Here is a 15,254-nt window from a genome sequence, read left to right as displayed (position 1 = left end):
CTCATCATGCACTGGCCTTTCCCTCCCTCCCTCTGTTGCCTCTGATACAGAGGCAGCAGGGCGGGGGCCTGCCTGTAACTGTGAGGGTTAACCAGTGAGCCTGGTACATATTCACATCCCTAATTATTATAATAATCTTTCACTTTTCCTATACGTTATTTTTTCCTGGCTTGTCTTTCTCTTGATGTAATTAATGATTGTTCATTCTAGCTTTGTAAATGCCTTAAAATAATAATACTTTGCATTCTATAGCAAAGTGCAAATATTTTGCGTACTGTAACTTGTGACATGTGCTTTGCCAGTACAGTTCCTGTTTTGTATTATTTTTACAAATTCACTTTTCAGATGTATCTCAATCACATCGTACTACTTGTTTTGAATTACTCTGTAGTGTTCTTGCAAGCATATTTTTAACCTATTTTTCTGACTTCCTTGAACATCTTGCCAGCAACATGAACTTATTTGTGGCTAAAACTAGGTATTGACTACATGCAGACTTTCACCAGTTTGTTAGTATCTGTTTAAATAAATTTTTCAGTTAAACAGTATACACATGAGATTTTGCACTAATTAATATTTAGTTAAACTAGTTTAACTATAATGACATTCCTCTGTCTTTTTCTTTCCTTCTACACCTCCCAGTCTCTCATTCTCTCTGTCAGAAGTCATTATCCTCTGTGTCACTCCGGCCTGTAATCTGGGGGTTTTCTTTAACACTCCTGCTTTCTTGCCTAACACATCCAGGCTTTGTCTAAATCTTGCTGCTTCCGCTTCCACCCCAAACATTTTTAAAAATCAAACATTTTGAGGCCGTGTTGATTACTATGATTTAGACTCTTAGCATATCATGTCTTAATGATTATGTCCACTTCCTCTGTGGACTATGTAACACTTAGAAGCAGCTAAGAACAACATCTTGGCCCATCATTTTGATTGTGTCAATCCCTCATGATTCCTTCCATTGACTTCCCTGTTTTCCACTGTATCACATTTTAACTCTGTTTTATGTTTTTATCCCATCAAACTCTCCATTCTTTCAATGTCTTAAGGCCTTAAATGCCTGTTCGTCATTTATTGACAAGCTCCTGTGTGCTTTTGTTCACACTGCCTCTCAGGCATAGAATGCCCTCTCTGAACTATTCAGGAAGGTTACTACCTTCTCAGCCTTTGTACTATTTCAAACAGAGACTTACATAGTGAAACTTAGTGGAAATAGCAATACAGTAGCCAGGCTTAAATTTAAAAAGCTCATCTTTATCTAAAATAAACTTTATGTAAACAATATATAAAGGAGGGTCGAAAACTTCTAATGTATCTGCAGAGAGGAGTAAGGAATTGAAGTGTTCTTTTCAGATATTCAGTCCTTAAAGTATATTGAAGTTTTTTCTGATTTGTGATGCCATCATTCATTTCAACATAAATGTTTAGTTTGTTAAATAGTTCTGATTATATTGAATGATCCTGAAATTAACTGTCATAAATTAGCTAAATAACACAGACCAGTGCAATATTATCTTGTTTTTGAGTTTTGTTCCTGACTATATGGATTTATTGGTAAGACAGATACCTTGTTTAGAGCATTATGCTCTTGAAAGGGTGGTGTAAGTGAACTGGCACATGTTCTGGGGTATAGTCTTTCTTTAAAACCTGATACACAACTTTATTTTTAGTGGTGAAACTAGCTCAGCAGTAAATAATTGAATTGGTCTGCCTATGCTTATCTTGCTTGAGCCTCCACTAAAAGGAAACAGCATGTCTGACTTCTGGCTAACTTGCAAATTTTCATGTGATGCTATCTAAAATGTATAATTGAATTTAAAAAAGTGATGTATACATTCAGTAAAAAAGTGTGTATTTTCTCATTTCCCCTTAACATTTGTGTCTTCATTTGTGAGCTCTTCAGAGCTGGGGTCATTTTTTTGTCTGACTTGAGTAGTGCACTACCATATTCCAATTATAAAAATTGGAATTGTAACTTTGGAAGTCAAGGCAGTAGTTTGAGAAATGGGTTATTGACTTCTTTAAAGGCCATATTCAAGTCAGTAGTTTCAAGTGACATGCACCTTTAAGATGTGGGTAAAGGTTTCAGGAATATGCTTCAGTTTGGTCCCCCCCCCCCCAATGTATCAGAATTATATGAGCCATACTCTAAGGCAAGGGTTCTCAACCTGTGGCCCACGGGCTGCTTGTACCCCAATCAGCATGCAGCTGTAGTCCATATGACATCCTCAGGACCAAAGAAGTAAGACTGGATGCAGCCCACAATGTAAATAGGTTGAGAGCCACTTCCCTGAAGCACTGTTACATCCTGTAATGGTCAAGACTATTCCATGGAACACTGAACAGATCATCTCATTGACTTGTTTAGTCTTACTATGGAGAGCTGTTGGTGATAACACATGCTGTGCTATAATGATACATGGTTATTGACTTAGTGTGGAAGTGGCATTGTAAGGAATTGTATCAACGTAGCATGTAATTTTTTTACTAGTGCTTGAAACAAACATAGCCATATTTTGCTCTTTTGTCTTATAAAAATGGTGCCTCTTATTTGTATATTCAAATATAAATACCAAAGAACACACTGTAGATCTAATAAGGCAGGACTTAAAACTAACATACACTACATACAGTAACACTTGTAATTTATATTGCAAAAATTTTGCATTTTGAGATATCCCAGTCCGTCTCAAAAATGAGATCTATCATTATCCCTATTTTACAGACAGGAAAACTGATTTTGTTAATTACAGGCTTTTCTTGAGCACTCCTCACTAAAGTTGATGAGGTGCTAAGATACTATAATTAATCTAGCCTCACAACACTATTATTGAGGATGGGAACTATTGTCCTCATTTTAAAGGTGTGAAAACAGGCCAAAATAAGGGATTTTTTTTCTCATGAAGGTCCCACAGCAAGTCAGAACTCAAACAGAACCCAGATCTCTTGAGTCTCAGTCCAATGTCTAACCCATCTAATTCACAAGACCGATATTTCCCCCAACATTTTGAGGCCCAAGGAGTTTGCAACTTGTCCAAGCTCATGTAGTAAGTGGTAGTAGATCCAGAAATAGAACCATGACTTCTGATTCTTAGTTCTGTGATTCCCATAGTATAATGAATGTACTTACTTCTCTTTTTCCAGACCCCTGCTGGGCATCAGTAAACAGGGGAATTCTGATTTGTGATGAATGCTGCAGTGTGCATCGGAGTCTAGGACGTCATATCTCCCAAGTGAGGCATCTTAAACACACGCCATGGCCTCCAACATTGTTGCAGGTAAAAGCTGAGAATTACTTTCTTATGAGACTTGAAGATAGTTCTTAGAGAATTCTAATGATTAAACTTTCTGGTGGGGAGAGTAGCTGCATTAAGTGCTTCTTGAAATCGGTTTCTTGGTTTCTGTTAAATTACTAGAATAGATTACTAAAGTTAGTGTTACTACCACATTTCCAATTTATAATTAGGGCAGATTAGAACCTGGAACGTAGTTAAAATTCCCATGGTTTAGATATAAAGTTAACTTTAATCAGAATTCTTCAGTGTATACGCTTCTCAAGCTGTCAAGTTGTAACAAGATTGTCTTTTTCAGAGAGCTACTGATAGCGGTCCATTGCTGTGGCTATTTAGGAGATTCTAGTTCTATGCACCTGCCATTTCTGCTTTCATTTCTTCCTTCTCGTATGTTCTGGATTTTGGGAAGCCTCAAATATTCTTTGATAGCTACTTCAATGGATCCTTCCTGAAAAGTTGCTTTGCTCTTTCAAAGCTTAAATTTACATATGGGTTTGTCTATGCTACAGAGACTGCACAAGCACATATACATTGTCACAGCTATTCTGGCATAACCCAGTATTTTAGATGTAGCCTACACTGATGGGAGGGATTCTTTTACCACTGGTGTAAGAATAATACCTTCCTGAACAGGAGTAGCTATGTCAACAGAAGTTTTCTCCCATTGACATGACTGTGCATAGTGACCTAGCCCCCAGTGTAGTCAGACAAATAGACAAATATGTGTATGTGAACATTTATTCCCAAAACAAAGGCTTTCTCCTAGTTAATTTAAAGGAGCTATTTTTCTTGCCCAGTATTAGAATCTGGTGTGCACATGAATAGATCTGACACTCCTCCTAGGGCATAAACATATAAGTGTAACCATTATGATTTACCTTAATGTGAGCCTGTGCATGAAATTAAAATAAAAAAAGAGTTTAGGTTAATATTCAGGCAAATTCTATTTTACTTTTAATATAAGGTTAGATTGTATGTGTGTGATTTGTCTCCCTTTCCTTGCTCCAAAATGCACACAATCTTTCTGCTCTGTGCTCCGGTGTTACTACATAAATACCGAAGACAGTGCTTTTCTTAAGACAGGCAGATGCTGTTTTTAGCAACAGAAGATCTCCAACTAGGGACAAGCTATGCCATGCATGTCCTACCTTTTGTACAAACTAAAAAAAAACACTCTGCCAAAATGGGGAGATACTACCCATGCTTCCAGTTCCTACACAATAGGGAGATCTGAGGATTCAACCAGTTGCCTCTTAACCTTACAACAAAATAAAGAACCTGTAAGGAGAAGAGGCTAGTGGATAATGTGCTAGTTTCATGGAATGTAACTAGTTGACTGACCTTCCCAGGAATTCTGCCTCTCTCTCCTTTGTGGGTGAGTTTGTCTCAGAGACCAAAGTCTCTGGTTCCCAGAGATAGAGCTGTGGCTCTATTTACACTAGTGAATTTAAAGCAGCATTAGGTGTCCGCCTTCAGGTAGATGCTGCTTTCCCTGCTTGTGATATAATCTGTGAAACTACTTACTGTTAGAGCCCATTCCAAGTGTGGTATAATAATAAAATGAATAGGATAGGTAAACATAGATGATGAACCTCTTTAACTCAGATTGAGGGAGAGGTGCTTACTGAAAAAGGGAAGAGCTGCATTAAGCTAACAGGGCTTGAGACATGTATAATGGAAACTGTAGACAAAATCACCCAAAACCTCTCTTTTTTTATCAAAATAAGGTTTGACAGTAACTACCTTTTAATGTTAATATTTTCAAAAGTCGAACAAATCCTTTCCCTTGGCAACTTTCTGGAGTAGCATAAAAATGCTCTCTACTTGAGAGCACCATCTGTGAACTGCTCTGTCTGTTTAAGTAGTAGTGAAATACTTAATGTCTTTTGCACGCATTTTGGATTTCAGATGGTTGAAACACTGTATAACAATGGTGCTAATTCCATATGGGAACATTCTTTGCTGGACCCTGCATCTGTTATGAGTGGAAGGCGCAAAGCTAACCCACAGGATAAAGTGCAGTAAGTAGAATGTTTATAAAATTATTTGCATTGTCAGGGGCCCCTTTGTAAAAATTTACCTATTTTTGACTAGTTGTGATAAAGGCATCAGCAGATGAATAAAAACCTACTCTTGGTATCAAGTCTTATCAAGGACATTGAATCATGTTGCTGATATGAATAAATCTGAGAAAATCTAGTCTCATGTATTCACTAATTTAACCCTTGATCTGTACTCACAGCAGAGGGAGATGTTGAAAATCTCTAAAGGATACTTTAGCGAATATTTAAGTTTGGATTTCCAAGATTACGTTGAAATGAAATGAGTGGATAGATCTTTTCATTCTCTTACATCTTGTGCAGTAGTATTAATGTATTAATTATGGTCCCAATTGTTGGGTATTGATTTATTTTAATCTTTTAAAGCCTCAAATGTCATCTTTTCCATTTCTTTATCACTATTTTCTTTCAGAAGCTCAGCTGATTAGTTTTAAAAGCAGGTTTCTGACCTGACCTTATTTATTAGTTTTAAGTTTTTGATCCTGAGAGATGCAGCAGCTTTCAGTGAATGCAATAGACGTTGAGGATAACGTTTCAGGATAATTGAAAACAGTAAAGTAACTGTATTATTAGAGTCCAGCTAATCTGTGGACTCTATTTTGTATCTGCGGGTATTACAGTGCCTTACTTTTGCTGATATGGTTGTACATGTGGATACAAATTTTGTATCTAGAAACTTGCAAATTGGGTGGTTATCTGCTTTATAGCTGTATCCATAAATCATTTTTGCAGATGCAGATACCAAGTTTGTATCCACACAAGGCTCTATTTAATACTTTTAGAGTTGGTCCGAAATTTTTTCCCAAAAGTCTCAATTTCAGCCATAATTCTAAGGGGGGGAGGAGGGGCTATCTGAAAATTGAAGCATTTTCAGTTTTTCTATGACCCTCCCCCCAACAAAGAAAATTTTGAAGAAAAAAACCCTTTGATTTGATTTTAAAAATTTCACGAGGAGCGGGAGATTATTTTGTTATTCCTTTCAGTAACAGTGCCCTTCAGAAGGGAATCTGAATTGAACTGTGTGTCTGATGACAATATTTCCAAATGCATTAGTCTGTCGTTTATTATATACAAAAATTCAAATCTGTTGGCATTCTGTATGAAAATATGCTATGTGCTTTATTTTATTTCATAAATGCCAGCATTTATTTTGCATTTCCTTTGCTTTTCTTTCTATAGTCCCAACAAAGCAGAATTCATTAGAGCTAAATATCAAATGTTGGCATTTGTTCATCGTTTGCCATGCCGAGAAGATGACAGTGTTACTGCCAAAGACCTTAGTAAGGTAATGTCACATGGCTGAGGTGGGGTAAGGGGCCTGCCTCACGTCTGTCATGCTGATGAATGCCCCTTTTTCTCCCTAGCCAGTGTCTCTAATTTCGCACCCCAAAGTCTATCTGCTCCTTCCCTCTAGTCTTCTTGTAGGAATCCTATTGAGAGGGCAGCACAGTTCAATAGTTCCCACACGACCCCATGGTCAGAGTCTATTTAAGGGGCAGTAGATAGGGGAAATGTTTATATCCTCATGCAGGGAGTTTCAGGTCCTCCCACTCCACTGGACCCCAGCCCAGTGGCTTGCTCTAACCACTGAGTCAGTGTGGAAATTCCATCCACAACATACTGACTCTCTGACAGTGGATCACTCACCCTATAGCTATCGCTGTCCCTGGGCTGCTTCCTGCTTCCAACATCTCCATGCACTCATGGCTCTCCACTTCCCCTTCTTCCTCTGGGATCTGGCTGCCTCCACTTGCTTCTGGAACCTGGGCGGTTTATAGATGTGTCGGGTCTCCGTCTGTGTGGTAGTGTCTCAGCATTTAGGCAGTCATTGGGGTTTGCAGAGAGCTGGCCAGGCATGTCTTCTCCCTCTGGCTGCCAGTCCCAACTAAGTTAATCCCTTCTTGCTCAGTGCGGGGAGAGTATGTTCTATCACAGGTAAGTATTAGGTTTTTTTTCAGGACCAAAAACAGTTTTGCAAGAACAAAAGTTTTCAGTTGTCAAAAGATACAGTAAGACTGATTCCAAAGTCAAATTTCAGAACAGACATTTACCTCACCCCACATCCCCCTTCTGTTCTGAAATTTGGTTTGTCCTTTTCATATGTGTTCATTTTTTTAATTGTATCCTTTGGTATATATGGTTGTGACAATTTTCTTCCACTATTTGATCTGAGGAAGTGGGTCTGGCCCACGAAAGCTCATCACCTGTTAAACCATCTTGTTAGTCTTTAAAGTGCTACATAGTCCTGTTTTTTGTTTCATAATACAAAGGATAACTAGTATCTCTGTGGTGCAGCATTTTTGTGTACACATGTATTAAGCATTCATATTTAACTTTGAAGAGAAATATTTTTCATCAGGGTCTGATTGGCACTAATAGAAGTTATGCCTCTAAAGTTAACTGATCCATATTACCAGAAACTCAGAAAATATAATATGCAAGGACAATAGCTAGGTTTTTAAAAATATCTGTTTCTAATACAATAAAGATGACTTTGATTCATTGTTCTTGTATAGACAGACTTTTAACAGAATCTTTTTTGTTTTCCAGCAACTCCATTCCAGTGTGAGGACAGGGAATCTGGAGACGTGTTTGAGATTACTCTCCTTAGGCGCTCAGGCCAACTTTTTTCATCCTGTACGAAACCTTTTTTTATTAGCTTGGTGCTAGATCAATTTTTAATCTGTCAATATATTTATCATCTGTGTGGTTTTTAATGATATTTTAGGAGAAAGGAAACTCCCCACTTCATGTTGCTGCCAAAGCAGGACAGATTCTACAGGCAGAGTTGTTGGCTGTCTACGGTGCTGACCCTGGAACACAAGACTCAAATGGAAAAACTCCAGTTGACTATGCAAAGTAAATGTCTTTATTTTGATTTTTTTAAAAAAATAATGATAGTTTCTCCCAAGTTAGCTAGATAACCTGACATTTAGTTTCACAATTAAACCTCAGAAGAGTGCGTATCACTGAATAAAGTAAATGTATGCCTAGCAAATAAAATGTCTCCAGTTCTCAAGTCCTCTCTTTTCAAATGTTGGAAAGAACGGATTGGCCTTGCAGGGTCTCAGAAGGTATTTGGGCCTACCAATTAAGTGGCTCTCTAGGGCCAGTAGTGACTCATTTCCAAATTCTCTAGTAAAGAATTTTGTATCCAGTGAGCTGCAGTGGCATAAATGCCTGTCTGATCTCAAGTGCAGCAGTCTTCAAATGAAGAGGGACATCTGAGTACCCAGATCTCAAATGATATTTATTTGTATTCCTGTAGTAAGCCTTAACGTGCATTATGAGTATGAAATTGCAGACTAACTACCAAATGAAGATTATATTTCAAACAGTTCAAGTAGCAGCAAGATTCAGAAGTCATGTTGTCTCAGTGCTTGAATTTGTTAGTTTATTTGGAAGTTTTATGTAAGGAGAAACCGAGGATAGAACAAGTCTTCTGTAATAATGAGACACCATGTATCAAACTTGTGCCCACTGCTATTATTCCAATACAAACCAGACCAGGTTGTTTTTCCATCTCAAAAACTGCTCAAAAAGACTATTCTGCCTATTCTGGATAAATTGTTAAGCAGTTTCTCTAACAAAGTGATAAGCAAATCTATTCCATAGTACTCAGCAACTCATTTTGAACAGATAAGGAAAGTCTGATTCCCTTTTAGTATTTACTTCTGAAGATTCTCTTGTGTTTCTGTGACTTTTTGGGAAACAAATCTCAAACACTACATCAAACATGGTAGTGGTCTTATTTCATGTTCACAATGCTAAACTTAATTTTTTTGGATCAATCTTGAATTTTTGCAATTTATAGCTAATGAATCATAAATGAATGTCATGTTCTGTTTGATGTTTAATAGACAAGGAGGCCACCATGAATTGGCAGAGCGCCTTGTAGAAATACAGTATGAACTTACTGATAGGCTAGCATTCTATCTCTGTGGCAGGAAACCAGGTGAGTACAAAAAAACCTATACCAAAAGTGTTATATTTCAATTAGTGATTTTTTTTGAATATTCAAACCAAGAAGAACAATACTCCTGTCATTAATGTTAACACTAGTCCCATTACATCATTTTTAAAAGTCTGAATTCTTTTTAAAATAGGAATTAAGTTACAGAACAGAAAAATGACAAGTCTCAGAGGGGTAGCTGTGTTAGTCTGTATCTGCAAATGCAATGAGAAGTCCTGTGGCACCTTAGAGACTAAACGATGTGTTAGAGCATAGGCTTGCATGGGTAAAACCCATTCTATCAGGTGAATTGGAGTGTAAATTACAGAGGCAGGGTGTGTGTGTGTGTATATATAAAGTACTAATATTACAAAAAAGGGCTATGTTGGCACTCTCCTCAGACCTTTGCTACCAGAACTCCTAGCTATCTTTGAAACACCACTGACTTCTTGAGGAAACTATATTGCATCAGTAATCTTCCTGAAGTCATCATCCTGTCCACCATGGATGTAGAAGCTCTTTACACCAACATTCCACACAACGATGGACTATAGGCTGTCAGGAGTACTATCCCCAATGATGCCATGATACACCTGATGGCTGAGCTATGTGCTTGATCCTCCCCCACAACTATATCCAATTTGGGGACAATTTATACCTTCAAGTCAGTGGCTCTGCTATGGGTACAATATAATGCCTTTGTATAAGTAAATGGTGTGCCTCGCCTATATTCTGTAGTATTGGTCAGCCCCTCTCAAAATAGATGTTGAAGAATTAGAGGGTACTTAGAGAAGAGTAACAAATTATTAGGAGGCAAGGAAAAAACAAAGAGACGGATTGTTTACTTTAGAAAGAAGGTGAATAAGAGGAGACATAATGAAAGTATATAAAATAATGAATGGTCTGAAGAAGGCAATTTTGAGTTTCTGTTCTTTCTGTCACAATCCAAAAGCAAGGGGACATTTTAGTGTTCTTATCGTAGTGAATCGGAATGTGACAAAAGGAAATACTTTCTCAAATAATATGTAACTAACATGCAGAACTTCTTGTGACAGGATGTCATTGAGGTCCACATCTTAGTATATTTCAAAAAAGGATTGTATATTTATATGGATAGTCAAACTATCTAGCATTGTTAGTTAAATGCTAACAAATTCTGGAAGAAGTCTTATGCTTCAGGGCTTAAAACACTCTCTGTTAAGGATTACAAGGAAATCTAATGTGGGAGGCCTATTGTCCTGCATCTGCTGCTAAATTCAAATATTCCCTTTTTGCAATTTGCAGAGCTAAGATCTGTGAACAACTAACGAGTTTTATAGTCTGATAAAACTGAGAAATGTAGGCCTAAGAATGTTTGTTTGCAATGCATACTAAATATTTTAACATTTAGCTTTACTCAATTTCAGATCACAAAAATGGACAACATTTTATTATACCTCAAATGGCAGACAGGTAAGACTGCTGATTGAATAGCATGTATTTGAATACATATCAAATCATTAATAATTGTTACTTTAAATTTTCTATTAAGATATATTTCAATCCTCTTGTCAGTACATTGTTTCTTGTTTGACACATTTGGTCCATCATATGAGTTTTCTACCTTAAAACTTCAGAATCTGAGGCAAAGTATAAAAGGTGAAATGTATCATGTAGCTGGGAGGGGAAAGAAAATACAGAGGTTATGTTGGAAAGGCTACTTGATAATATCAGTAATTATTCTTGAACTTGTATTCTGATTCAGCACTGTAAGACTTATATTTGAAGAAATATTGTGTGTTTTCTAGTAAACTTTTAGAAGTGTTCAGTGTACTAGTGGTAAGAATTTAGGAATGTAAAGATCGTGTATATTTAAAAGAAAAATGAAGTGTTAACTTAACATATAACAAAGCCCATATTTTTCTTTTATTGCTGTGCAATTGGAAATAAGACGGCTGTAAGTAAACAGATTTCAGTTACTTTGCAAACACAGTAATGGATATAACAGTTGCTTTAATTATAAACAGTCAGTCTTCCATTATATAGGTGATGAGTATAGCTTTGTACAATACTTAATGGTGCAGTAGGGCCTTTATCCATTAATATTAATACTTAGCTATTATATAGGACTACTCATCCGTGGCGTTCAAAGCACTGTACATAGCAAGGTGAGCATTTCACATTCTGGACATTGAGCTGCTTTTCTGTCTTTGTACCTAATTGAGCCCTAGTTTTGGAATGGCATAGTCTGACTACTCCCCCTCAGCTCTTGTTAACTTGCTTTCCCTGCCTTCATTGCAGTATGTGTATAGTTTTTACAGATCATACCTTCATATCTTTCTAAGGGGGACTTTTTGACACAATCTGATTCAGTGGTTAGTGAGATTCCTCCCCCCCACCCTTAGCCTCTGAGCCAGGTGTTGGAATGCCTCCAGTGCCTCAGATGCGGTACATTCATGCTACATCCTCTGCACCTTTGAGGTATGGCAGAGCAGCATGAAGAACACCAAATGAAATATGAACAATGCTCCATCTGTGATACTGCCCTCCCAAGTTTAACAGCCAGTGCCCAGTCTGCATCCAGTTTTCTTTCCCTAATGTTAGGTCCCAGGGCTATGAGTCAGAGGCATGTGGGATCTTCTGCTCACTGGAGCAGCTGCAACTCCAACCCTAGAAAAATGGACCAGGAAACTATGTGCAGAACAGGGAGAGGCTCTATGGACGAGAAGGACCCTAGTCAGCCAACTCAGGGAGTAAGTTCCAATAGACCTCTGGAGAACAAAGAAGATGGCACACATGTGGGGGTCAAAGATCCCCTACCCTAAAATACTAAAAGGGTCCTGAGCACCATGGGGGAAAAATAATGCTTGTAAACACTCTCCTTCCTTTTCCAGTTCACCTTGTCCTCATGTCTTTACAAAAATAAGATGGCATCCTTTCTTGGATGCCATCTTAGCTAGAGTTCCATCCTCAGCACACACAGCTGTGTCCCTAACCTTTAATGTCCTACAAAGGTACATTGTTATATCAACATTAAAAAAAGGTGATTGAATCCAACCACATAACTCATTGGGTGTAAACATAGACACCTAATAGCAAGGATATTTCCATCTCTAGAGAAGTTCCTGAAAATTCAAGACCATCTCCCATTGTTTTGGAGCTGCAGTAGGACCCAATTGTACTGAGTCTTCAACTGCATGACCTCCTCCTAGTGTTTTGCATATGGATCATTCCTTGGGTATAATCACATCTTGAGTAACTTCAAGGTTCATTTGAAAGGTAAGGACCACTCCCCAGAATGTATGAAAAATCAAGGGAGAGTTCTGGCACATGGTGATCAGCTCAGAGCAGTGTCTTCAAAGGACATGTCCATCTGTTTTCCAGATTCCCTGTTCCTCACAACTGACACCTGAGGTCTCACATAGCTGATGAATCTGGAGGAAAGCACTTATGCCATAAACCTAGAACTAAAAATGCTTAACTTGACACTACAAAGGATTCAGCTCAGCCTAGAGGGGAACCTTGTCCTCCTGATTGTGATCATGTTGTCTGACAATCACATACGAGAACACTCAACCGGGAACAAGAAACCCAGTGCTACATGCTGAAAAAATGCAAATCATGCAGTGGGCGGAGCAGTCTCTCCTCTCCTTCAAGGCAGCTCACATAAAGAGAGACCTGAACCAGAAGGTGGACTGATTCAGCAGTTATAAGGTGAACAACTCCAAATGGGGCCTGTATTAGGGATGTCAAAGGTTAACCGGTTACCCAGTAAGCATTAGGTTTATCAGCATGTTTACCTAGTAACCAGATAACCAGACTTGTCCAACCCTGGCAGAGGGCCAGGCTGTGGCAGTACTGCAGCCCCAGCTACTCTGCAGCAGCCCTCTAGTGGTTAACTGGTTAAATGATGTAATTTTAATCGTTTAACCTGTTGCCTGATTTAATGGGTATTTACATCCCTAACCTGAATTAGGATGTCTTACAGTTATTTATCTGATTGTTTGGCTTGCTTTCAACCGACTTTTTTGTGAACCACATATATGTGAAGAGACTAAAGCACTTCACCAGGGAACTGGACCTCAGATCCATGGAGAACAGATGCCTTATTGCAGTGATAGCTAAAAGTTCTGCTCTCTGCATTTCCACTCTTCCCATTATTAGGGAAGATGGTCAAGAAAATAAAATGGAAGAGGATACCCTATTTTTTTGGTCTTGTTGGGGCTGAAATAGAAACTTCCACTACATCTTCCAAAGAGACAGGACTTCCTCCCAGGTCCTTTTGTTTCATGTGGATCTGAACAAATGCATTGAATAGCCTGACTATGGAAAAGGAAGCATTATCTCTGAGTTTGTCCTCCAAAGTCGTCAGAACACTTTTCTCCTAGAATAGGATCAACCTTGAAAGCATACTTCTCCATGTGGACCAAGTTTTGCGTCTAATGCCAGAAGCATGAAGCAAACCCAAGAAATCCAGGAATTCTGGCTATCTTGGGTTTTCCTGAAGAAGTCTTTGTCAAAGTTCTCCAGCCAAATACCATTACTTGTCAGATGACTGCCTTTAGTAGCGTGGTGTTTTCAGGATCCACAGGTTCTCTGGCAAAGAACCCTCAGGTAGGTAGATTCCTTAGGACAGTGTAGATAGCAAAGCTGACAGACCTCCTTTTCCCAAGTGGGATCACTGTATGGAGAGCTCTGACAAACTCCTGGCATCCATGTCAGCTTTTTATTGGTGCATCAAAACTTGTTTTGATAGCCATCTCATCTTCCAGGCAAGTTTCAGAGCTAGTGACACTCCCTACGCAAGAGCTTGCTGCATGTTTCACAAGGACAAGGTGGTGCTCAGAACTCCAAAATCATTGATGAACTCTACTTTCCACGGTTCCCAAGAGATGTTTCTACTTTTTCTGTCCAAGGCCACAATATCCCAGCAAAGAGAGGTGTCATAAAAAGGCTGTGAACATTTGCCTCAAAGTGAGTCCACGAGGTGATCTGCTGCCTTATTTGTATCTTTCCATGCGAGGACTCGAAGGTTTCATTGCTCTATTGGTAGTGCATTAGACTATGCATTGTAGAAACAAAGAAAGCAGCAGAGATATTCCAGTTTCAGAATGTTAGGTCATGTACTATGTGATCCCTGGAAACCTCATGGGCAAAAATAGTGCCTTCTCAGAAGAAATTTGTAATTCTAGTCTAATGCTCCCCCCTTTATTAAGCACTACAAGGTGGACTTTCTGTCCTCTGCAGAGGCATCCTTTGGCGGGAAGGCGTGACAAGTAGTGGACCATAAATGATTTGACCTTTGGACAAATATTATGGATGGGAATGGATACCATTTTTTCGCCCTGACCTTTTTTATTACTTTCCCAGACATCAGGAATTGCGGGAGATGCTGGGCTGCAGAGTGGGAATTTCTTTACCAATAATTTCCTTTTCTGCTCATGGTGTTTCTCTCAACTCTCTCAATTCTGGATGGCTTATGAGTCAAAGATCAGATATCAAGTGGAATCATTACCATATGCAGTCTTTCTTGGTAGAATGTACATAGTTAATAATCTCTGGAATAATTATTAATGGCATGCAAGTTTTACAGCTTAGAAATAATTCATCTAGAAACAAGCAAAAGCTGGGGGATATGGGTATGTGACTTCAACTTGGATTGACTTCTATGAGCTGCAGAGAGAGGAGAGCACCCCAGACTAAGAATTATGGGAGGTGCTGCTAGCAGAAAGGAAAATTTCTTACCGATAGTTTGCTATCATAAGCCCTATTTTATATTGAGTGAAATGGAAGCAAAGAGAGGTTCAGCGACTTGTTCTAGGATCAATATCAGGTCATATAGACTTCAGTAGGATTTTGGTGTCTCAGAGCTGTCTAGTGCCTACTCCATTGGGCATTTCTTCCTCTTTGTCCTTATCTAAGATAATTGCATGCAGGAACTTACCCACAGCCTTCCATCAAACTACCTTA

At 38.5% G+C, this 15,254-nt stretch overlaps 1 protein-coding gene across 9 annotated transcripts in view; it reads left to right on the top strand.

The window, feature by feature from the left end:
* The window catches only part of GIT2 (GIT ArfGAP 2), a 69,219-nt gene that overhangs the window by 1,332 nt on the left and 52,633 nt on the right, over nucleotides 1-15,254 (top strand). For all 9 annotated transcript variants that reach the window (XM_075898845.2, XM_075898851.2, XM_075898850.2 and 6 more), the window contains exons 2-8: nucleotides 3,145-3,278; nucleotides 5,202-5,314; nucleotides 6,533-6,638; nucleotides 7,904-7,990; nucleotides 8,082-8,212; nucleotides 9,214-9,308; nucleotides 10,712-10,757. In XM_075898845.2, coding sequence (XP_075754960.1) covers nucleotides 3,145-3,278; nucleotides 5,202-5,314; nucleotides 6,533-6,638; nucleotides 7,904-7,990; nucleotides 8,082-8,212; nucleotides 9,214-9,308; nucleotides 10,712-10,757 — 712 coding nt within the window. The remainder of the gene's footprint in view (nucleotides 1-3,144; nucleotides 3,279-5,201; nucleotides 5,315-6,532; nucleotides 6,639-7,903; nucleotides 7,991-8,081; nucleotides 8,213-9,213; nucleotides 9,309-10,711; nucleotides 10,758-15,254) is intronic.

The sequence above is a fragment of the Pelodiscus sinensis genome, chromosome Z (assembly GCF_052426305.1).
Source record: "Pelodiscus sinensis isolate ZL-2025 chromosome Z, ASM5242630v1, whole genome shotgun sequence".
Lineage (NCBI taxonomy): Eukaryota > Metazoa > Chordata > Testudines > Trionychidae > Pelodiscus > Pelodiscus sinensis.
The sequence above is the reverse complement of the archived record's forward strand: the minus strand, read 5'-3'. Positions and strand labels throughout refer to the sequence as shown.